Genomic DNA, 24,706 nt, shown 5'->3' on the forward strand with positions numbered 1-24,706 from the left:
CTTTGACATCTTATTCGTTCAACAATTGTTTTTTATAAAGCATCGCAACTTTGGATATGATCAGGAGCCAATTTTGTTAACCTGGCCCTAGTTGTTCAAAGGGCGGATAATTTTATCCACTGGATAGTTCGCTATCCGGCAGATAAAATGTGTGCAAGATTTTCACGATAGTCCTATAATTTGTGAATAGAGTAGAAGCATAAATCAAATTTAAGAATGGGATTGTGTGGAAAACTTGCCAAAAGCATTGGTTGGAGTATATTTGCTCTGCTGGATAGCGACTTATCCAGTGGATAAAGTTATCCGCTCTTTGAACAACTGGGGCCAGAACTCCTACACGCGAAAAAATGTAAAAGTAAGGGGCGCATCATTCGCATTCGCTACTGGTTCTTGATACGAATCATGTTTTTTTTTTTTTTACTAAATAAGAAGACTTCAAATGCTGCTTGCTTTCTTAAGGAATTCATCCGCCGCCAGAAAAGAATTTGTAGAAATGTTGACTCAATCATGTTATGATCCGTGACACCATTCCGTGGGTGTGCAAGCTAAGAACAAAACTTGAATGTTTTCTTGTAAATTAAAGCAAATTTCACGACAAGAATGGGTAAAATTTTATAATGAGACAAATATAACAATCTTTATCCATGGTTTTTTTTTCTGTTATAAAGTAGGCAAGAAAGTGAAGAGAGCACTTAAGAAATTAGAAGAGAAACACTTGGCCTGTGGCTCGTGTTTAACTATAAACTTCCTTGCGTGCTTTATAATAGAACAAAGCACGATTAAGGCTTAGCATTTTTGTTAATTTTCTGTTCCTCAGTTTTATTGATTCTTCACTATTTAAGCTTTGCATGAACACGTAAGGGCATAAAATTAATTTATCTTCATACAAACTTGATTAAGTTCATATCTCTGGCAAATAATTTTACTTTCCAATGAACTTTTATACGTAAAGCGTACGAAAAATAATATAATTATATCTATAAAAAAGAAAAATTGACATAACAGTTTTTCCTCTTGGAATCGATTCAAAATGTTTCCTCTTTTCGTAATGTATTGCCACCCGCAAGACTGCATTTAGTTGAAAGGCCTTAAACTTTCGTGGTTTATGATATATGCAAAACATTCTTTGGTGTCATGACAATCGGCAATCTGTCAAGGTGGGCTCTAAACATTCTGTCAGAAGTAGTCTGATTAAGCTACTAAGTACAAAAAAGTCGTGCAAATGGCAGAGACAAAATCGGTTCACTTTTCGCCTATTTTGGAGCAACCTTCCGACGAAACGGTAAACATAAGCTCCGATATAGGTTTATTCCCTGAGGGAATGAACTTCGAGGACGCATATGAAGCCAGCCTGTCGAAGAGCGCAAAAAAGTATCGTCTTCCAGATGGCCATCATCGTGAATATAGTGCACCCAGTCGGCGGAAGATAGCCCTGCTAGTGCTTGGGTTTATCCTTCTCCTTTGTGTTGGAGGTGTTGCTATTTATCTAATTACGCGAGAGCTCTACAACAGTGAACAGTACGCATATAGTGGGAACGTTGGCAAAAAGAACGCTGGATTGTCAGGAGCGAACACTACCTTACAGGTGCATACATCACGCTTTCTTACTCCGACAACCATAAATGTTTCCCCAGGTAAGCGCTGTTTTACATTTTTTGGACTGGTTCGCGTGTGAACGTTTTTTCAAAAAAAAAAAAGAAAGAAGGAAAGAAAGAAAGAAAGAAAGAAATGTCTTCTGCTCTACAAATTCTTGTGTGTAGGACCATCATGTATGGCTATAAGCATGCAGCAGTAAGCCACAACTTCAGACAAATAAACAAGCTTCTAGACTGAAAATTGAACCTAATTTTGACTTCTTTACTCAGTTGATAGCGAATATTATCTGCTACTATAACCATACGGTACTAAATGGCCATGTTTATTAAATTAACTTTTGGAGCATATGGAGACTAGATATGATTTTAAATCTTTCTGTACAGTTAATTTTTCGACGAGCCAAACCGATACGATAGTACCAAACACAAAGGAGGTATATACAGCGTGATAATGACGGAAGATTATAATATACTTTTTTTATTTTAAATCTCACAAGTTGTTAAGGCTATAAGTAGTCAGAAAGGCTCGTCGTTTTGCCTATATTTTATTAATTTTTTTAAATTTCAGAGGATCTATCAACCCATTATTCTGGTTCTACTTGAGAAAAAATAATAAAAAGTTGTAAGCTGTATAATATACTAGCATATAATATAAATGCCTATGTTTAGGTCCCTAACAACTGATACCGATGCGACAAAGTTGTTTATTTAGGTTGGATCTCACCGAAAGGCACCTGTAATTAATGGATTGTTAAGACATCTAACGCCTGCGTAATTTCATCAAAATCCTCCGAGAGCGTTTTGACACGTTTGTTGTTACACTTAACACATTTTTCAAATAACTTATACGTTAACAAAATGCGTCACCAATAAACCCCACTACGTTTCGCAACAATCGCACGCACACTGACTTTAAAAGGACAAATTTGCTTGTTACCCAATCCCAAGAAAGAGACTTTCAGCAATCTAGGTCTCATCCGTTTTAAAATTATATTTCTGTTTGTGCCTACATTCATTTTAAGATTCATTTATGGAAATTGAAGTGGTCCGTTTGAGTCAAAATTTTTCTATACAGACTTATAAGTATTAAATACCAACAAGAATCCTAAGCGAGCACATCATTTATGCCACTAATAGAAATATAGTTCGAGTCGAACTCGTTGCACAATTTTAGAAAATGGAGATTTTCTCTTTTGTAGGACTTGTCAGTTGTCTTTACAGGAATCATTCAACTGAGCTCTTTCGAGATCCGGCAGATATTACTGTGTATTTTCATTCATTTGATGAAATACATGATATTAATTGTATTAAAATGCAAAGTACAGCATCATACGATGTTAAAAATATCTATATAGCTGGGTTATATTTAAAAGAAAAATATCCTATTGGATTTTAATTTTCATTTTCAAAACGATTAATACACCGCATAAATTCACCTGGCACAAAATGGTCTTTCGGCCACCTGCCTGAACTACGCTTCTTAGGAAAGGGGGGAGAAGACCAAAATAGTTATTAAGGTTCTTTTGTAAGGGACTGGAAAATCCTTTTCAGGTTATGTTATAACACGCTGGATTTTCTCTTTTTAGAAGCTAATGGGGAACAAATCAGCATAAAGGTTACAAGTTCTGTGGCAAGCCAAATGACGATTTTTGCAGCAGCAACCATTTACGAACCATCAGTTGTGGTTACGGATTTTCGTTCAAGAAAACAGAGAGGGACTAATACGTCAAAGACCTGGATACCTTTGTTTACAAGTTCAAGTAAAGCAGCATTGCCATCTTGGTTAATTGAGAGCTCAAGTAATTTGTCTGAAATAGCAGCAACGACAAAGTACTTGTCTGGTACAGATGTAAAAAAACATAAAACAAGTGTTGGACCGAGTGCAGCTTTCTCTAAAAGTGGTGCGTCCTCAACGGAAAAATTGTCATGGGCTTCTTCCCAAAGTATGTTAGATTCTACGTCGTCGTTTGGTGCCAGCAAAGCAAAAACACCTATATCCTTGACCGAGAAATCCACATTTCCTTTGGTATTGACAGAGTTTGTTAATGCCCAAGTTGCAACCGCCACCCTGAAGAATGTCGGAACGGTCGTGAAAAGCTTACCACATTCTGGTCCAAATTACCCAAGGGCGGATCCAGGGGAGGTGAAATGGGTGAATTTTCACCCCCCCCTTTTTCTGAGCCCCCTTCTTTCTTTCTTTTTTCTTATCCCTCAAATATTGAAATAATATTTGATTTCTCTGATTGAGGTGGAGAATGTGCATAAGCGATGACTGGTTCTACCAATCAATTTATTTATTTTGAGCCTGTTTAAATGGGGTTGACAGACCTGCACGATTCCCGCTGTGTGCCCATTGTGTTGATAAAAGCCTTTATAGTTTTGCTTTAACAAGCATGTCTTTAAGCGATTTCCTTTTTCTATAACAGATCAAGGGAGGTTCCTTGTATATCTCTCTTAGCAGCGGCTGGTTTTGTACTAAATACCATTTGTCCATTAGAATATTTTTCGAACATGGCAGTGATGGTTGAAATTGTGTCACGAAAAGGGTAGAATTTTCTTGTGCGCTTTCTGTTTTTGTGTAAGTGCGTTCTTCCTTTCTGCGAAGTTAACTTCGGAGAGGATTTTGTCCACCAGGTTACTAGGATAACCTCTTGATACCAGGCGTGTTTTAAAGTTTTTAATGTTTCCCTCAAACACTACTTTAGAAGAGTTTGTTCTCAGAAGTCTAAGAGCTTCTCCTTTAGCGAAGCCTTTTTTGACGCCTGCTGGGTGGCAACTGTTGTAGTTTTTGTACTGAAATGTTTCAGTAGGTTTGTAATGTGTGCGCACGTCGAGAATCGGTTCTTTCTCGAATCTCTCTCCCTTATAGACTGTTATATCCAAGAATGTTGTTTGTAATTGTGAGACTTCAGCGGTAAACTTTATGGTAGGGTGGTACGAATTTGCTTGCTCAATGAGATGTTCTATTTCTTCTTTGTTTGTATCGACAAGCAAAATACATCGTCAATGAATCTTTTCCACGTTAGTGGTTTGTTAACGCTCTGCCTTAAGATCTCCTTTTCTATAGATGCCATAAAAATGTTGGAAACCGCTACTGCCATTTTAGTGTCCATGGCAGTTCCGTGTGTTTGGAGATAGTCTTTCCCGTTAAATTGGAAGGAGTTCTCCTTCAGTATAAGGCTGAGCATTTCTCTGAGGAAATTTGTAGCTATAGGAGGGTTATTGGCATGACAGTTCTCGTATGGGTTGCATACTATAGTGATTCCTTCCTCTTGTGGGATATTCGTGTAAAGGCTAGTGACATCCATTGAGACTAGAAAAGCGTTTCTAGGCACCCTAGTGCTTTCAATTAACGTTATGAAATGTGTCGTATCTTTAAGATATGAGTCCTGTATTTGTGCTATTGGCTGAAGTAGTTTGTCTACGAATGATGATAGGCGTTCTGTTGGGCCAACACACCCAGATATGATAGGTCTTCCGACTAATGTCGGTCTGTGAATTTTTGTGAACACTGGGATTCGAGGCGGATTTGGTGTTAGGTTAAACCATTTAACCGTCATTTCGTCCATGCACCCTGCATGGTGAAGGGCATTAATGAGGTGTTTAACTCTCTGGGATGTATCTCTAACCATTATTTCGTCTAGTGGCTGATAGTTATTTCTATCATCCAATTGTTTCTGTCCCTCATTGATTCTGTTTTCTCTGTTCATAACGACGGTTGTTGTGCCTTTATCTGCGGGAGTGCTTTTTTGAGAATAATTTCTTTGTTGTTAACAAGCTCCTTGAGAGCTCGTCGCTGCACAGACGTCAAACACCTCAACCAGGCTTTGGTTCTATTACATTATTACAAAAATTCACCCCCCATTTCAAAATCCTGGATCCGCGCCTGTTACCACACCTGGTCTCCGACTAGAAATTTCGCAAACAGGCAGTCAGAGATGACGCACTCAGCCAAGTCTTCGGGGGCAATCTTACAGCACACCCTGAGAGGAGGTAGCCAGACTCTGCTTGTCCATACCAGTTTCACTTCTGTGACACGATCCAGTCAAGGATTCTCTTCAAACCATTCGGCGGACCGAAAGGCAAAAGGGACGACGCAAAAAGCTGATACAATGTCTTCCAATCACCTTTTAAGAAACATGAAGAGCACATATATCAGTACGTCTGTCAAAAATTCAACTCTTGTACTCAACCCTTTTACTGAAAGCTTAACGTGGAGCAGTTTGGAGGGGACGACCTCCGGGCTAGCACCAACAAGCTACATGGCTAGAAACACCAGCTACGATCAAATATCTTCAAACAAGATCTCGTCATCTTCTTGGTCAAAACGAATGGCTGTAAAGTGGCAATCCTCTTCGTCTGAACACCATGGAAGTGCGGCTTCCAGGCAGGTGTCATTGTCTTCGAATGCATCTTGGAGAGGAGTGACGTCTGGCGGTTCGCTGTCTATGGTCAAAGATACTGTAATCAGTCAATCGACACTGGGCACTCCACAGCTCTCTGCACTTATATTGTCGACAACCAAGTTGCTTGGCAAATACTCAATTTCTCCAAAGACTATCAGCCAGGGAATATGGAGGGCTGTGGGAACATCTTCTACTTTGTCATTCTCACCGTTCAAAATAGAATACAGTGCAGTTGCAGGAAACGGAACTATCAATCCCACCGAGTTAGGAGGCGCACCGTCTGTTCATTCCACCTCGAAAAGTACGGTCAGTATCTCAGTTACATGGAAAAGACGAAGAGATGCTAGTACAGCAGTTCTTCTGGAAAACAAATCTAAGGCCAGTTCTTCAATATCGCTATATAAAGCTATTAGCACCGAAACGTTACTCTCATACCTGATAACACAGAATTCTCTATCGACAAACAAAGATGGATCTACAACCAGAACGTCTTCAAACACATCCATGTTGCTACCAACAACAGCCCAGTCAGTTACAAGCGCGATCTTATTGAGATCATCAGTAACTTCTAAAGTGGGCTCATCTGCTTCAGTTTTCGTTAAATTTCCGGTTTCGTCGTTTTCTTCAAACCTTTACTTCAGCAGCGTACCGACTGTTTCGTCTGAGGTAAAGAGAAGTAACACTGAGTCCGCCCAAACACTGAACTTTTCTTTTTCGTCTAGAGGAGGCGACAGTTCAACTGTAGCTTCCAAATTAACTTTGAGGCAGGAGACATCCTTATCAACTGTCGAAATACCGTCTTCCTTTCTTAGTCTGCATAACACTGGCGTCCCTTTTGGCACTTCTTCCTTTCAACACCGGAAGTCAACAGAAAGGCCTGAACAAAGTCTTTCACAATACAATACGCCTTCTGTTTCAACTACGAAACGCCATGCAACATTTTCGCACACATTGGCCATTGAAGCTAGAGATTCATCATTGCATTCAAATTTCGCAACTGCTGCTGGCATCTCATTCCACTCGTCTTCCTCAAAACTCTTGTCAACTGATGAAATGACTCCCAGTAAACTTAATTCACTCATTGCGAACATCAGTCTTCAGATCGTCACCTCCTCCATTCAACATCTCGGGAAGTCTAAAGACAGCATCCAAGAAAGTCTATCACGTTACAAGGCGCCTTCCTTTGCTACTACAACATTTCAGGACACATGGCATATAAGCCATACATCAACAAATTCAGAAGGTGCACGTACGTCTATCACAACAGTGTCAGCGGCAATAACACCTACTTCCATGCTCCAAGGCCTTCTGTCCCTTGCAAGTGGCTTTTCCATCGGAGTTTCAAGCAACGTAACATCAAACGGTTCTCTCGCAACACAATCACCACACCCAAACGCAAACTCAACTAAAAGTGTCATTCTTGTTTCCAACTATACCTCTACGTTACAAGTAATACATTCAGGGAGAACTGTTCCTTACCGTTCCAGTTCCGTCCTAACCACTGCAATGCCAACTTCGAACGTGACTTCAAAGCCGCCAGACCCTTCCAAAGTCATGGACGGCTCCTTGATCATAAGGAATAAAAATTATCACCAGAATCTGTCAAATCCAGGCACAACCATGTTCAAAATACTTGCACATGAAGTTGAAGCCATTATAATGGATATTATTTCATTGAACAACACAGATATATTGGATACTGAAGTAACGTCATTTAGGAATGGAAGCGTCCTTGCAGATTTCTACATGAGAGTGAAATATGAGTCGCCATTGAGTGATCAAGAATACGCCCAACTTTTAAGTGCGGCAAATGAAACTCTGTGGCGAGGTTTCTATGTCACTAATATCACTGTGATTTTACGAGCTAGCTCAGAAGGTACATCTGCAACGTCCAAAGGAAAAGATGATGCAAACTTTTCAAACACCGTTATTATTGCTACACTCACGGTACTTGGTGCGTTGTTAATAGCTGTGGGAAGCTTTGGAGTTTACGTTTGTAAAAAGAAAGGAATGTGCAACATATCAAAAGTCAAACCGGTCGAGTGAGTTGAGAAATTTGTTTTATTCTATCCTTCAATTGCTTTCCCTTCTAGGGATACTAAAAGGGTGAACATTCTTAGTCGAACCTCCTTGGCACAAAAAAAGCCGTAGGGACCACTAAGTGAACAAAGGATGTCTTAATTTGTCCATTAAACACACAAAGACACGAAAAAAACATTAAAATGCCACAAGAGGAAGTAATTTTCTTTTAAGGAAACTTGTGGTACAGGCTGAATGCGAAGCAATTTACCAAACACGTTTGAGAGTTGAAAGCTTGGAATTAGCCGAATTAGCATTATGAACAAGCTTCGGATAGTTTAATTGTTTCAGTCTGGAGCGGAAAAAACTGTCTAATGCGGTCCAAGTTAAAGTAAGGCTAATTTCATTGTACGAAAAATTGACACCTAAAACTTTAATATTTTGTTTGATAGCAAACGTAACATAATTTTAAAGCTCTTCCTCCTACAGTCAGTATCACGTTGCTGTCTTTATTTTAAATTGTAACTTTTTTGCCTTTCGCTAGCGTCATAATCATTGAGACCCAGAAGAAAGAGGGCTGTACTTTTCGAAACATTGGATTTTTAATTTAAACTTGTTTCCATTCAGTGAATTCAGACTTTTCCATCATAATAATTTTAGTTACTTATTGTTAAGTAAATTTATAGTTGAGGAGATCCTTAACTGCAAGATCCGGTGCTTTGATTTCCTTACTTTGGCCATACAATAACTGGCCATGGTTCGAATTAAGCATGTTTACGAAATGAGTGCCTTTTATGCTATAACTAACAGATATGTTCGTAATAACGAGCCCTTCGTATTTAATTAACGTGTGTCCGTGAAGTGGACTTCAGCTGCTTTTAAGTTCCCAATAAAGGGGCAATCATGATCCCTCTGGTCTGTAACGAAAAATGACTTTTCTTCAAGCTTTCGACTTTGAAGAAGCTTCTTTGCCTTCCCTAATCCATTTTCATTATTACTTTTACTGTAAATAGTTTCAGCTAACACTTGCTAACATATGGCCGCGAAGCGGTGCGATTTTGATACAATTTTGTAAGTTGAACAGGCAGTTTGTGAGTAGAGAATAACTCTCTATTGGTATTGTCCGTTGACACCCATTATATTTATCATTGTTTATTTCAGCTCTCCCATCCCTCCCTCGGAACTCGAAAAGATTGAACCAGTTCGTCGTGGTACCTGGATCACAAACGATACGCCTTTCCTGTCAGTTGAGGTCCCTACTGATCCCAAGTCAAGAAGCAGCTCTTTCTACGAAACGTTAAGCTTGAGAGTCCTGGAGAGAAATGATACGGAGCCGGACGAGAATCGTGACCCAGATTCAGTGCGGGAATCTGTGAGCAGTCCCTTTGAGCCAGAATACACAAAAAGCGATACATTAGGCAAATCAACACTCGGAAATGCTAATCATCTTACCTCAGGAGATTACTCCAACCCAAGTACCGACAACGGTGATCGTCCAATCAGTGGATCGTCCAAGCAAACGTACTTGAATAGTGTAGCGTCCGGCTACTCATCATCTGAAGATGATCGTGAGGACTGATGATTGGTGCTTGGGCTTGACCAAACATCCATTGACATTTAAATAACACTGAACCATTATATATGTGTATATATAATTGAGCGCTCTCCCTGATCGATTTTAGGTCGCATTAGTATAAATGTATGGAATCACGATTAACTAAAGGACTTGGAAAACATTGTATGCTTGTTTATATAGAACCTGCGGGAGCACTTGGATCGGTAGTACAGTGTAAAACCTTGCCTTAAACAAGCCTTTATTCGACAGCTTTCGTTATCCCAAACTTAATTGTACGTTCACCTGTTTCTATTAATAACTCTATGAAGATACCTACAGTGTTTCCCATTTCTGAAGTATGCCACCTATTTAACTGTATTCCCCAACCCACCCCCTACCTCCCCCCCCCCCCCCCCCGTATGAGAACTTTAGGTTCCCGTCACATAATTATAGAAAAGAGATGATGTGATTCAGAGAACTAATAGAATGTAAATTTGAATAACCGAAGGGATTTTGAACTCCTGCTATTATAATATCAAAATTCGTGCCGAAGTTGTGATGTATATATTCGTCTGTTCAATCGCGGCTTTCAATTTTTCGACAGCTAATCATCCTCTCTTGTTATAAAGAAACGAATACTATACCAGATACGAAATGCCCCTGAATGAATCAATTTATACCGAGCCACAAATGTAAGCTTACTCAAATTTACTTTAAAAAATAAACAAATAACTAAATATATAATGGTAGGAAAAATTCAATAAAAAATATATAATACTTTTAGGCTTTGTTTACACTGTACCAGATCCTTCTTGAAGTGCGTAAAAAAAATAACACGATAGGCCTTTGGTTTACACTGTACTTGCTATACCGACGTTGCCATAACTATGGGCTAACTATGTTTGCCTGATCTGAAACTCAGAATATAGAATTTTTAGTACAGCCTGCTCGTTTCAATTCTGCTACATTTTTTATTCTTTTCCGGCATCCCTAAAATGGGAGTATCACAAGAATGGGATCTTGAAGATGTGAGCGCGGTATAAACGGGAAATTATTTTTTGGCTGAAGACAGACTGGCCAGATAATCCTTGCAACATGGAATTCCAATAAAAGGAGTCTGCACGCGGGTGAAATATAGGCAAGATCACTTCACTTTCCTTGCCTTTCTTTACAACATAATTAATACTTTGCTCCAAGAACCTCACTAGCATTGCGCTAGACAATTGGAAAAGTAATTAGATCTAAGCCCCATTGAAACAATTGGATTTTGAATTCAATTATAATCTATTGACTTGAGAGTGAATGTCAGTAAATCGTGGTTACGGTCGAAAAATCGATTTCGCTCATATTTTGTCTTCAGCAAGTTTAAGGTTCTAAAGAATGCGAAAAGGCATTAGTTTTTTTGAAATGTTGAGTCTATCAGGAATAATTCGTTGAAAATGATCTGATCGAACTTGGCTGACCGCGAACTCGAATTTTTGCACTTTTTGTCAGCTAGTCCCTGATAAGAACAAAAATGTAACAAGCAGACGTTATATTTACAAACATACAGACTTGGTCTTGTTTAATCAAGAAATGCAGCTAGTTTTATTCTGTCCTCATTCCTGAATAAATATGGAACAAGTTAAGACTTAACATTTGCAGCCGTTAAATCACACGCAAAAACTGTGCCAAAAAAGCTTATTTAGCAGAAATATGTGTGGTAGTGCCTCAAAATCTTCAAAATTAAGAACAAATCATCTTTAAGCATAGTTCTACTGAAAAGTTACTCTTTTATTTCTCTGCGACCTTCGAAGTTTTAGATGCGAGCGCCAACCGAATTACACTAAAATCAGTTGGTAACCAGTTGGTAAAAATCAGTTGATCAAAACGAAGTACGATAACATCGGCGTTGGCAAGGTAAACAATCTTTGCTTCACTTACATCCAATCTCTGCAAAAAATCACGCTAGCTGAGGTAGAATTTAATATCTAAAATATTTCTGATGATATGGATTAAAACGGTCTAGGAGGTCTTTGATATCATGCAAAGACTTCAGGAGCCTTCTTTCATCTCCACGACAACAGATGAAGCCTTGTGTCACAGTTGTTGTACCAAAAAGATTCATAACTGCATCCACACACTTGTTGTCAAAGGAATAAACTCGCTCTAGTCTCTCGATTGCCGGAGGGATCTCCGTATACTGTGTGAACATGAAGTCCAAACCGTTACGTTTCTCCAAGCAGATGCCGATGCTTCAAATAGCCTACCAAATTAGTGACACTCGGTTTGTCATATGGAGGGTACCTGCTAAAGTGTCGATGGTAAACAGCGTACCATAATCAAAGCAGATGCCAGTTGGCTGGGAAAACTGGGCTTTACTTCCATTCCTTGTGCCCTTTCCATTACCAACTATAATAGAACATTGCTTTACTGTAGAGTTATAAGCCTTGATATCCAACTCCCACGAGTCTCCAGTGTCACTGAATGTAAAGGAGTGAGTTGTCACTGTAGGCGATTAATCTACTGATGTACTTTGCTTCAGAGTTACCCACCATTACTCACTATCTTTTCAGCCAAGCCACCATTGTCATGATTAAAGGTAAGTTTATATATCCCTTCATTATCGTCGTGTGCAGACACATAGACCACGTTGTTTAATGACATTATCCCATAAAGAAGCGTAGGCTTAGCCCTGAAGAGAAGACGTTACAGTTCCCTTTAAGCTGATCAGTGAAGTTGCATCAAAGCTGCACAACAAAGACTGCACCCGTGAATCGGTTGAAACATACTTATGTCCATAATAATCAAAACCGTGATAACGCCACAGCCGGCTGCTTGACAGATTTCTCTGTCAAAGCCAATATTCAAAGGAGGGTTCCGCAGCGTGACTTCTCTTGCGCCGGGTTTGTTTCTGAGGCAGCTCTGTTGTTTAACGTTTTTCTGAATTTCTCTTGAAGCCTTGTATTTCTTTGTTTTCCATTTGTAGTTTTCATTCCATGCACCAATATCTTTAAGCTTCCCCTTAAGCTTCTCCGGACAGTTAATTTGTCCACGACGACAACGCAATTGCGTTTTGTTTAGACTGCACAACACAGTATGTTCTTGAAAACGGCAGCAGCTCCAATAGGATGTTCCAAGAGATCCATTTCGACAGTCACATTTGCTGGATAGAGATTCGCTCGTACCTTGTATACCTCAGTACCCTGTACGACATCACTGACAAATATATGTCTTCTCTTGTTCCCAACAGATCTAATCAGGAGTTCCCTTGTTCCCCGAAAATAATTTGACAATATCCCCTGCATGCTCCCTAAAAATAAATGCTCCTGTTCTCTTGTTCCCTAAAACCCCTGGGAGGGGCTCAGACTGCGAATACTCGCTTCGAAAATCACTGTATGTTTATGTAAAAATATCTTAGTTATGTTTAGTAGAGGATACGCAAAACAGTGTTCTTTATCACGTTAAACATGTTACAGTGTTTTCAAGCTGTTATTTTGTGATTTTTCGGGAAGATGGATTTTCCTTTTGCGGCTAGTTGACAGTTATATTTTTAGTATCAATACGGTGCCATTTGTAAGTTCATGGAATTTCGATTTAAGGTCCCAGGAAAATAGGACCGACTCGTATGACAAAGATCTGTCTTCGAAGAATCCCCACACCAAATTTGGGAGATTTTGAGACTCTACCACATGCATTTTTTCCGAGCTATTTCGGTCCACATTTGAGTATTATTCAAATTCCGTCCTTGTTGCCTCATAATCTGTTCCTCACTCCTTCAAATACAAAATCAGACATTCAACAGTCCGTAAATAGTCGAACCTCGATTTTACGATCGTCGATCTAACGATCTGAACGATCAACATTCTGTGTCCCGGCAAAAGTTATTTATAAATCAGGAGTTCGTTTACAACGATATCCCGATTTAACGATATGATTTCTGTGATTTTGCTGTCCCCTTGCCATATCGTAAAATCGAGGTTCCACGGTAGCTATAGACGCCTGGCTGTGGCATTATAGTTCTGATGCGAACTACCGAAAAAGTGCATAATTTCGAGTTCGCCCAAAGATTTTTTGCCGCTTATTCCCGTTCAACTCAATATTTCAAAAAACTAACCCATTTCACTTTATTACATACCTCAAGCTTGCTACAGACACAGAATAAGCCAAATCGATTTTCGGTCCGTGTCCGCGATTTTTTAAATTTTCTTTGATTTTTAGTGACATTCACCCTTAAATTGTGTAACCTTTATGTGTTGGGCCATTATTAGTTGTTTGTACGAGAATTTTCAACACCGATTTCTAAAAGCGTTGTTATAAATCATAAAGCGATGCCTAATTAAAATGCTTTTTAATAACTTGTGTAACTTGTGTAGCTCTGTCAACATATGTCGATCAAAGATGACGGGCCAAAAAACCACACGATCTAAAAATCTTTTTATAATTCCTTTATTCGTTTCTGTTGTCTCTGTGCAACCTTGTAAGCACCCGAAATGGAATCTCTAAGCAGCAACCTATTATTCAGCATGTTGCCTTCATAAAGTTGGCAGACTGAGATATTGTCTTTCGTTGCATGGTAACGGAAGGTCACCGACGGTCTAAAAACATTCTAAACTGCTTGGCACATGGCAATGTAAACAACGCTTATACGAAGAGTATCTGCTGTAATTTGTTTCGTGACGTACCTTTCTCGCTTAATCCTCTGATCTTTTGCAATGTTATCTCTAATTAAAGCATTTGTATAGCAGACAAGAAAACTGTTCCTGAAGCGTGGACGCTTCAATGCCCACATAACCCGAGGGCATAATTTATGCTAATCAAATATTGATTAGTGTTGTCAGATGAACGGAAACCGCACGTTGCCAAGGTTATTCGAGTGTTTCTATGGGGTTTCTGAAAATGCACTCTGCAGTGCGTGATCCACTGTTCATTTTCCCGATCATTTGTGTATTTGCGCCGTAAACGAGACAGAATGACGATGAAACGCCGCTGCAGAATCAAGCAAAAGCGACGTTCAAAGCACTAACTGGAATAGATGAATATAAAGAAAGCAAGGACATCTTTCACCAGCGTGCGCGAGCTAAATCCTTCTACCGCCATTTTTCTCAGATTGTTTACGTTGTCTGCCTTGTCCTGTTGTTTTACCTTTGTTTCTTGTCAAAGCAACGATGTTTCGCCTTTCACGGCGGATAAGTCAACTTTTGCAATCACAACAACCGGAATATCGCTTGATATTTCCGCGTCTTCAAGTCAGTCGGTGCAAGTAAATTCTTTCTCTGAAAATGGTAAGTGCAATTCAAGTATAATCTTTATTACAAATGATTTCCGTTCGAATTGTCTCTTTCTGGGAGTATTTAGTTCTGGCATATCAAGCATATCAGCTGTATTTTGCTCAATGGCTTGATTTACGTCCGTCTGCTGTTCTATCTTCTTATCGTAAATAGTTAGCGGTAGTCATCTTGAATTTTGTTATCATTATATATGATGCGGTTTGAAGACGACGTAAGTCGCAACCTGTACTTGCGTCAACCATGAATTAATAAATTTTGTTTTGGGTTTCTGAATCGATTTATGGTTCGGAGGAGATCAAAGATCGTATGTCGTTTCGACAGTGTGAACAAATTGTTGTTGATTTATCAAATTGAAGTATTCATGCGCTATCATATCGACGCTGGTTTAATGCATACTATTTACATATACTGCTACCGCGCGCACAATTGAGGTAAATGCGTGAAGCTAGCTATAAAGAGGTGACCGATGCGTAAAGTTTTTATACACGTTTATATCATTCCTTATGTGCTAGAAATTCAAACATTAAATGCTTTCCATTAAACGTGTTTTGAAAACCTTATGCGGAAAGTCTGAAGCAAATGCTACAAAGTTTCAATTCTAGATTTGCAAATGTTGGCAGAACTGACATATTAATAAAATATGGATAGTGTAATTCTATGAATGCTTAATTTTTGTTACCCAGTACCTTCACATCAATGTCCTTAACCTCGCTAATTTTAATCATAAATGTCCAATATTTAGTATATTTATTTGGAGAAAACAATAACATCCACACTACATAGTAACTTATAGCTGTAGTTTTATGCTTGAACAAGTGGATATCGATTGATAAATAAGTAAATGGAGAAATAGCAACAACGGCTATTCTGAGAATTACAAGAGTATTTTCTTCAGTTTAAAGGAGGTTTAACAAAGACTTCCACGCAGTACATTAGAAAGTCTGCGTAACAAAACTACGTAGTAACCACAAAGATAAAAGATAAACTAATGAATAAATAACTAATAAACATCATATCGCCAGCGTCCGGTCGCAGAACTGATGTAACAAATTTACTGTTACTAAAAGGCTATTTATTGAATACTGTATTGTCACGATTAAAACTTTTAATCCGGAAATCAGCTGTTGAAGGGGGAGGGGGATGTAAAATTTTGCTACAGTTGCCTCATTTGTGAATGTGTATAAAACACGGCAGTGCAGCCATTAAAAATTAAAATGTTCTGTTCTGTGTTGTTGGTAGTTTGCTGTACTTCCGTTGAACTGTGTGACGATTAAATTGTAAACATTTGTGTTTGTAATTTATTGGTCTACCTTTCTGATTTGTTTTTTTCTGTTTTATGGAAATAAAAGTTGTTTCTTTTGAAATTGTGCGTGTAACCTTGAGAAAGCCGGTGAAAGATTTACTTTTGCTTTAAAAAGAGTCTTTTTTTGTTTTATATCATTTATAAAGCATGCAATTGCATTATGTATACGCAACGTCAAAACAAGTCCTTTACACATCAACACTGCACAGTGCAACGTGTCACTCTAATGAAAATAACTAATATAAAATATACTAACAAAAGCTTATATAACATAAATTATTAACGTAATTAATGTAATTTCTCATTTCAGTCAATCGCACCAACTCATCTTCACTCACTTCACTGCACAACAAGACTGGCATTCTTACTGTACTTCAGTCTTCTACGTTCCCCGTTGTTGGTTCAACGGAACCGATCACACTGGCACTATCATTCATTAGAACAAGCACGAGTACGCTGGACGTACCAAGAAGTGTGCGATCCTTACTTGACGCCTCTTCATTTTCGATTGCCGGATTTACCACACCTCTGAAATTGGCAATATTTACGAGAGCATCATTATCAAACCAAAGTATCGCGTCTTTGTCGTCGCGCAGTACTGTTTTGAGACCTTCCAGCTTAGTTCCATCAAGTTCGCAAGGAGCCAACGCTTCAAATGCTTTTTTGGTTAGCAGTCTGTCAGCGAAAACGACATTTTGGAATTCGGTAAAATCGCTAAGTAGCTCAACTGGTAATTCTTCTACAAGAACATCTTCATTTGTCAAGGATTATTCCTCAACGACCTCCTCTCATGATCAAACCATAACCGCCACAGAAAGTGACCGTAGCAGTCAACAATCATTTTCTTCACAAGTAAACGAGAAGTTCAATGAAACTCGTCAAGTGAACACTGGCGTATATTCAACCTCTCAATCGTTCACTAGTGGTGAACCACATTCGCCAACACTGTCATTGACTCGGGACTTATTAACAGTTTCTAGCACCGTAAAGTACGCCGCTTCATCACCGGCATCATTACCGTATCAAGCATCTAGCGCCGATGCAACTACGGCTGCATCTCTCCCCCTTTCCGGAGCAAGCAGCACGAACACACTTCAGGATTCGGCAACAGTGCCCCTCCCATCCGTGAGCTCAAAGCCTTTATACACCAGTGCGAGTCCTAAGTCTCTCTTGTCATTTAGCAGTTTATCTTTAACAATGACATTAAATCATACATCTTTCACCGTTTCCCCTCACAACCAGACGCTGGAAATCTCTTCAGTCGTAACATTTCCGTCTGCACCCTTATCCCCTAATTCATCGCCTATGTCATCTGCAGTGATACTCGCGAGGTCTTCAATCCGTTCTAGTTCGACTTCTGTTTTACGTCAACTAGAGAGCACCACAAAGCAAGCAACTTCATCATCAACTAATACAGTAATTAATGTAACTAATTCGTACGTTTCATTGTCGAGCTCTGATGTCGTTGCCAAGACAAAAACGTTATTGTCAACGTCGTCTTCACTATACAATAGTAAGGGCCACGCATCTAACAACTCAGTTTTTGCAACAGAAATACTCTCTTCTTCAGCCATGACTGCTGTTAAAGAATTAACTGCGACCACTGGCTCAAAGAAATTCATTCAGACTTCATCTCCTGCTAGCAACTCTTCAGCCAATTTGTCTTTTCATTCTCAAGATGGTAGATCAACAGCATCCCAAGTGACATTCACGGAAAGGCAGACCTCTAACGCGTTCTTCACTACATCTTCCTCATCTTCATCAGCATTTTTGCCTTTTAATGCCACCTCGAATCTAACAACATCAGCCATTCAGAAATCTGTTGTGCTGTCGTTTTCGTCGTCTGGCCATTTCAAGACCTCTAGCACGAAGTTTTCAATTAACGTCACCTCTGCTAAGGCTTCCAGCCTATCCATGTACATATCATCGTCGATGACAGTACCGTATTCCATGCCAAGTTCGTCGGTCCGTGAAGCAACGTTGCCTCTTAATGCGAGTACTTTAAGCCTTTTCTCAAGCTCTTCAAATGTGACACAGACCGAACATTTACTATCTTCAGATACTACAATGCATTTTGTTCCCACAGCTCAAGTACCAAATAAAACGTCTACACCTGCATCAGGCAACAGTTCAGGTACCAAGCGTCTTACATCATCGATTATTACGTCCGCATTCGCAACTGTCACATCCTACATTTCGTCCTCTATGGGTAACATTTCCTCGTATCTCTCAACAAATTTTACTTCAAGCACTGCGAGCATTGAAGCGAATGCCTCATCAGATCAAAGTGTACGTCGCCTATCAACAGATTCCAATATATCGCTGTCATACCAAAGCAATATTACACAAGTTATAACTATGTCAGCAAGTTCTGTTATCACTGGAAGCGGCCACTCAACAGATTTTACTTTATCGTTGGACAAAACCAGTGTCATGCGATCTGCATTCATGTCAGAAGGAAGTTCCGTTAACGTCGGAGCAGTGTCTAGTATTACACCTCAGTCATCATTTATGTTGGCTATGAACTCTTCTCGTGGTGCCTTGTACACTACCCATGGTGTAAACCATACTGCAGACTTAATTTCTACAGTACCGTCACAAAATCAAAGCGTTTCGTATTCTCGTCCCTACATCCATCCCACCTCAGCATCGTCAGCAGGACCCTTGACATCGTCGATGTATTTGAATCTGTCTTCACTGATCTCCTTTTCTGTGTTACCTTCGCCGTTTACTTCAAGTGGCTTCTCTGACGCAGTACCTACAATAACGCTGTCAACAGTATCCGTGTCAACCTTGAAACTGCTTTCTTCTAATGCGTCATCTGATTTACAACCTACGCCAGTAGTGTCAAGGCTGCCTATGGTAACCCCAAAGTATTCACGTTTGTCTTCATTAGCTCCCTCTAATGCGTCATCTAATGTAGACCTTACAGTAACACTGTCATCATCTACTATGGCAGCATCAAAGTACCCGTCAACATCTCCTTTGGTTTCTTCTGTGTCATATAATATACAACCTACCTTGACTTTGCCAAGTTTGTCCCTGATGTTAGCCGCATCTTCGTTGAAACTGTCACCAGTACCCGTCACAACTTCATCCATAGTTCCCACTAATATGTCAAAAACGTTTTCAATTCCCAGCGAATCGCTTTTGATAGCCAATACTTCACTTGTTGTTAAACCGGAGTCTTCCTTCTCAATTTCGTCTGGATCTGAACAATTACAAGCGTATTCTTCAAGGAAAAGCCTTGAGCCTACACTGGTAACCTTAGGAGACTCTACGTCGTTTACAGTGCATGGAAAGTCATCTTATGTGCATGCCAAATCAAGTAAGTTTAACTTGCACAAAATAGATAAATAAAGCAAAAAATAAATAAATAAATAAATAAAAATGGCAGCTCTTTTTTTTCTTTTTAACACCTTTTTTGTGTTAAATGTGATCAGTAAATGTCAATTAAACTAGAGTTGGATCAAAAGACTAATCACACTTCAAATCAAAAGAGGAAACTATATAAACATTTTTCATTTAAATGTTATAAATAAAAACGTCAAACTTGGGACCTTGCATTCAAACTAAATTCAAAAACACAAAGGGGAACGTTTTTTGCCGTATACGCAATTTGCTCGTGTGTTGCTCCCATTATTGCAAAATTGACTAAAATCTCATTTCTATTTTCTTCAATTTTACTTTTATTTTATTGTGTTGTCTGCTAACCTTATGTAGAGAATTGGTTGTTATCAACTGCAGGAGACGTCTGTGTCTCGAGAATTCTTGATACAGGAAAAAAGTAACAGTGGTTTGATCTGCTTAACTTCAAGGAAAGTGACTTTTGAAATTACATTTTACAGGTGTATCTTCAGCATCCCGTGCAGAGTCTTCCCCACCATCTGGGAGCATCACCGCGGCAGTGTTATCTGTAAATATATCGGCGACACCTTCGGGCCAACCGCATTCATCTTCTTATAATGTTCCTGTAGTTTCAATTCATTCATTATTAACCTTTCCAGGGTTCACAGCAACAGTACCAACTGCAAACGTAACAGCAGCTTCTTACTCTGGTTCATCAAGTAGTATACCTGTCGTTAACACAAGCTTTGTGGTGTTGTCAAGCTCACAAAAGCCTGTAGTGCCATCTACAAATGTACCAGCAACAACTCCTCTTAATTCACTGCAAACGAACCGTTCAAGTAATATTCATGTGACCTCCCCAAGCTTTATGTTGCTGTCGTCCTCATCTGGACCGACATTGCCATCAGAAAATTCACGCTCATCAGCTTTATCGCGATCTCACACTCCAAGTGGTGTTCCTGTAGTTCCCTCAAGCCTTCTGACCTTAACATTACCATCTACAAATACTTCAGCGTCCGATTCAACGCAAGTTCCCCTTTCAGTTGGTGTTTCTGTGGTATCCTCCAGCTATGTGGTGTTGTCATCGTCATTGACACCGTCAAGTCTCGGGTCTAGCGCTATTTCAAGTTCAGTTGATCCGATACTGCCAGGGATTTATGTGCGCTTTGGTATCAATGTTCCTAAAAATCAAAGTTTGAACGATGGTTCGTTTGAAAACCAACTAAGAGAAGGGATATTCTCCATATATCAGAATGGCTCTTTGGATTCGTCGTCAAGAAATTTTTCTATCCATGTAAGTTAGAGAAATTGTCTCGTTATTTAGCAATTTACCTACATTTTAAATTTAGCCTTAACTAAATCCCTGTGTTAGCAAAAACTGTGCACTTTACAATTTCGTTGCTCCTAAAACAGTAAAACAGTGTTGATTGATTTTTATTGGTGGGGGGGCGGAGATTGAGGAGTGCTGGGGGGGGGGGGGGGTTATTCGTATCCGGTCATACTCAGTTCAGGGCTGTTGCTCCATATTTTTTTCACATCACCAATTGAACCCGTAAATGGAATATACCTCAACAGTTTATCTAACCCCCCCCCCCCCTTCCTTCTATCGCCTAAAAAGAAGACAGAAAACAAGGAACAAAAGCTATGCAAACTATCGCTGGACTGCTGGTGCATCCAACCGAATTAACAGTTATTCCCCTCACATTTCAACACTCAGGGACAACAGGTTGTCAGAGAGGGATGCAAGGTTTTTTCAAGCATTAACTTTTTTTTTCTTTTTTTAGATCGTCAAAATTGAGCGAACACCTGATTCAAATAGTACCAACGTGACTGTAATCTTTCAAGTCCTCAATGGTAGTGAACCACTTGCTGCTCATCCAGTTATTCGAAGTATTGAGCGGGCGAGTATTTCTCTGGAACAAGCTGTCGGATACAAGGTACTTATCATTCAATTTCTATAGCCGCAGTAAATTTTGAATAACTAAGGGACTTTTACTGACTTGCTTATAGTTGGGCGTTTACTAGCTTCAATCACTGTAATTGTTTCTAATCCATGTTACTCAATTGAACTCGAGAAGTCTATTCAGCAATATTGTTCTCAGTTAATTCTTGGATATGCCGTTCTACGTAATTGCACCCTTATCCTACAGTAAAAAAACGAAACTATCCTTTTTCACACGTTCTGTTGATTAAATAACGTATCCGTCAAGTCCGGTAAAAGGGTTGCGACAAGTTCAGAGCGTGTTACGAAATGAAAACCTTTCCACAATTAAATCTGTGGAGTCGAGTTAATCACTTAAGACTTGCCGTTCACCAAGAATCCTGCTTACATGGGCTTTATTTTTCTACAGATCGTAGAGGTACCTTCTATTGTGTACCTTTCTTCAACATCAGCTTTTTCAATGTCGATGACTGTACCAATCACTTCATCGATTCTGAGGATAAACGCGACGAGCAGAAGCAAAGTAACATTAGTGACATCTTTTGTGAACTCTACACAACAACCAAGAACTTTTTCAACAGTAGGTGAGTGACGCAACAAAAGGCGATTCCATATCAGTTTAGTGGGATTTAGTGATGCGGCTTAGGAGGCTTGCAATCGTTTTTAGCTGCGCGCACACAACCTACACAAGCTATATCATGCGTGCATCCCAAACGTATGTATGAAGTCAAATTGCTGTCGAAAGTCGCGCGCAATCCATCAGAAGTGAAATCCGCGCGTAAAATCTTGTGAACCAGACATAAACTTACGGAAAAAAAACCCTAATCTAAATAATGAGAATGATAATATCAAAATAGTGTTTTGCATTTGCGCAACATTCAGTACGTCACACTAAAAGGTGCAGTGTCACGGATATTTGGTGTCAAAAACCCAGTGATGGACTGGGTCTCAATGGACTGGAAACTAACTTCTTTTCGAGTTCGCCAGTTTTCGTTTCCAAAATGCGCTGGAACAGATGATGAGTTTTTCTTTTCATGAATTCAACTTATTTCTTTCTCTTGGTGTTCTAGAATTATTTTGTAACTAAGTGAGGGTATTGCAAGTTGCAGTATTTCCTCAGAGAAAGTTCGAATCCTCGTGACACTTGCTCTTTAAAGTAGAGAAGTTGGGTGAAAGTTTTGCAGTAGAATTTTCTGTAAATCAGATGACGCCTTCTTAGCTATAGTACAGGTTCCACTGGAAAACGTTTTCCTCGTACTGCTGGAGTCGTTTAAGAATATAGGAAGCTTTCCGCGAAAAACACTAAAACTGGTACGTTACCGACTTACGACTTAGTTTTCACATAATTTACAAAAATTGAAATTAAGAGGTTTGTTTTGTTTGGTTGAGATGTTACCATGGTGATCGTTATGGTGCCACAAAAGGAATTAAAGAATTACCGACGGCAGTGTCACAAAAATATTTATTGGTTTCCTGCATCGTCTCACATACACGACAACAACTTTAAATTACCCTGAGCGTGCTTATATTTGAAAGGGTTTTTACGGATACTATGACCTTATGGGGGCATACAGGATAAAAATACCATTGTTAGAGGTGGAATACATTTCCATTCGTAGACGGGAAGCGAACGGTGTGCAAACCAGTGTGGAATGCCAGCTTCTAAGCCAAACTTCATGTCTAGAACTGATTGTTTAAATTTGGAAGTTTTTAACTTAGTTTTATCTTTTATTTTGATAGATAGAGCGGTAATATATTTGCTTTGCTTTATTTCCCTGTCTTTCGATTATAACAGGCTCACTCTTAACGCCGGCTACAGATTCGTCGCTACAGAGCCAGGGGTATTCAACTGCATTGTCATCTCCAAATGTCATAACAACGGCTTCATCCAAAAGTCATCCTTCAAGTGACATCCCCTTAGTTAGAACAACTGACTCCGCGTTCTCACTCACACAAACGCCGGCCAGTATCATGGGTCCACTTACCAACGTACCCCTAGGTTCATCGATACCTGTGTCGTTTGAAACAATAAACGTAACACAACATAGTAGAGGGATGTCGGTTAGGCCTGCACAAACTTCAACGCAACTATCAGAAGCTTCTTCGACAATCGCTCATTCCCAACAAACAAAAACTGTAGAATTATCAAAGTCTTGGGGGATCACAAGAACAGTGCCACATGAAAATGACACAGAAACGTCTTCAAAAATCTACAATTCAAGTTTTGTTCCTCTTGGCAGTAGCTCAAGTTTTGTGTCTTTGACGTTCTCCCTTACGCCAACAATCTCGTCAGCAAATGTGTCATCAACAGCTTCGCTGCAAACTTACACTTCAAATGGTGTTTCTGAGGTAACATCAAGAAATGTGCTGCCGTCATCACCGCTGAATCCATCCACTTCAGAGTTTGTAACTAGTAGCTCAGTTTTCGTTGTACCTCCAGGTTTCTTTGCACGTTTCGGAATCAGCGTTCCTCTGAATGTGAGTGTAGGCGATGTCTCTTTTCAGCAAAAGTTGGAGAAAGGAATCCTTGCTGCTTATGAAAATGGCTCTGTGGATGGAACGACAGGAAACGTTTCTCTGAGCGTAAGTTAAAAGAAAACATTTTAGTGGGTGTGATTTTAGCTAGCTCCAAGTGACACCACGATGAATGAAATAGTCACGAATGCCAGTGTACCATTGCTTGGCCTTCGTTGTGTTGCTGGAAGAAAACTCAGACGTGTTCAGTGAATAAATGTTTAAGTCGAAAATGAGATTACTGCGATCGAAAAAAAATCGATATTAAGATCTCGTACCCAAAAGCTTCAAACCAAATTATAGGCTAACTTAAACCATGATTTAGGACAATCAATGTAACTACGTATTTTTTATAAGGGAGTCATTATAAGTGAGACAAACGAGGGAATCGCGATCGTGACTGCTTTAAGCCTTCTTGATCCCGTTATACGGTATGCAGGGAACATTTAACTACGGCATTCGAGCTGACCATATTGAAGCCGTAATGTTGTTAAATCCCGTCTGCACTTCGGTTTATAATAACCGGCCCATGGTCTCCAAGGGTATCACGTCCGAAGTCGTTTACAAGCATCTGGAAGCTATGGACGATTGAATCCATCAACATTCTGTATCTTCAAATTAAAAGACATTAGTAAATACGCCACAACAGCAATAAGTTGGCAAGGTATCGAACACATGTTCAGCAGAAGTCAATACGAAATTCTTCTTTTTTCGCGTAATGCTCCACCAGATAAGAAGTATCTGAACATTTTTG

General features: G+C 39.5%; 2 protein-coding genes across 9 annotated transcripts in view; both read left to right on the top strand.

The window, feature by feature from the left end:
- The first annotated feature begins 1,199 nt into the window (after positions 1-1,199).
- LOC146486114 (uncharacterized) lies at positions 1,200-11,310 on the top strand. The gene is made up of 4 exons (XM_085096816.1): positions 1,200-1,634; positions 3,182-3,747; positions 5,471-8,043; positions 9,182-11,310. The coding sequence occupies exons 1-4, from the start codon at positions 1,223-1,225 to the stop codon at positions 9,597-9,599; spliced, it is 3,969 nt and encodes a 1,322-aa protein (XP_084952942.1). The 5' UTR covers positions 1,200-1,222; the 3' UTR covers positions 9,600-11,310.
- Positions 11,311-14,418: 3,108 nt separating this feature from the next.
- The window catches only part of LOC146486115 (uncharacterized), a 31,361-nt gene continuing 21,073 nt past the window's right edge, over positions 14,419-24,706 (top strand). For 3 of the 8 annotated variants that reach the window (XM_085098005.1, XM_085098010.1, XM_085098020.1), the window contains exons 1-6: positions 14,421-14,839; positions 16,459-19,476; positions 19,997-20,790; positions 21,281-21,433; positions 21,848-22,022; positions 23,234-24,021. In XM_085098005.1, coding sequence (XP_084954131.1) covers positions 14,590-14,839; positions 16,459-19,476; positions 19,997-20,790; positions 21,281-21,433; positions 21,848-22,022; positions 23,234-24,021 — 5,178 coding nt within the window. In that variant the 5' untranslated portion in view covers positions 14,421-14,589. Of the gene's footprint in view, positions 14,840-16,458; positions 19,477-19,996; positions 20,791-21,280; positions 21,434-21,847; positions 22,023-23,233; positions 24,022-24,706 lie in introns of all 8 variants that reach the window. The other 5 variants (XM_085098031.1, XM_085098039.1, XM_085098028.1 and 2 more) reach the window with 4 other exon arrangements.

Source organism: Pavona decussata, unplaced genomic scaffold (assembly GCF_977016875.1).
Source record: "Pavona decussata unplaced genomic scaffold, jaPavDecu1.1 SCAFFOLD_21, whole genome shotgun sequence".
Classification (NCBI taxonomy): Eukaryota; Metazoa; Cnidaria; class Anthozoa; order Scleractinia; family Agariciidae; genus Pavona; species Pavona decussata.

What these genes read in the sequence shown, in the direction of transcription:
- LOC146486114 (XM_085096816.1), top strand. Translation starts at nt 1,223, where the DNA reads ATGGCAGAGACAAAATCGGTTCACTTTTCGCCTATTTTGGAGCAACCT. An exon ending in AACCATAAATGTTTCCCCAG is followed by an intron (nt 1,635 to 3,181) that starts GTAAGCGCTGTT and finishes TTCTCTTTTTAG; the next exon opens with AAGCTAATGGGGAACAAATC. An exon ending in ATCCAGGGGAGGTGAAATGG is followed by an intron (nt 3,748 to 5,470) that starts GTGAATTTTCAC and finishes ATTTCAAAATCC; the next exon opens with TGGATCCGCGCCTGTTACCA.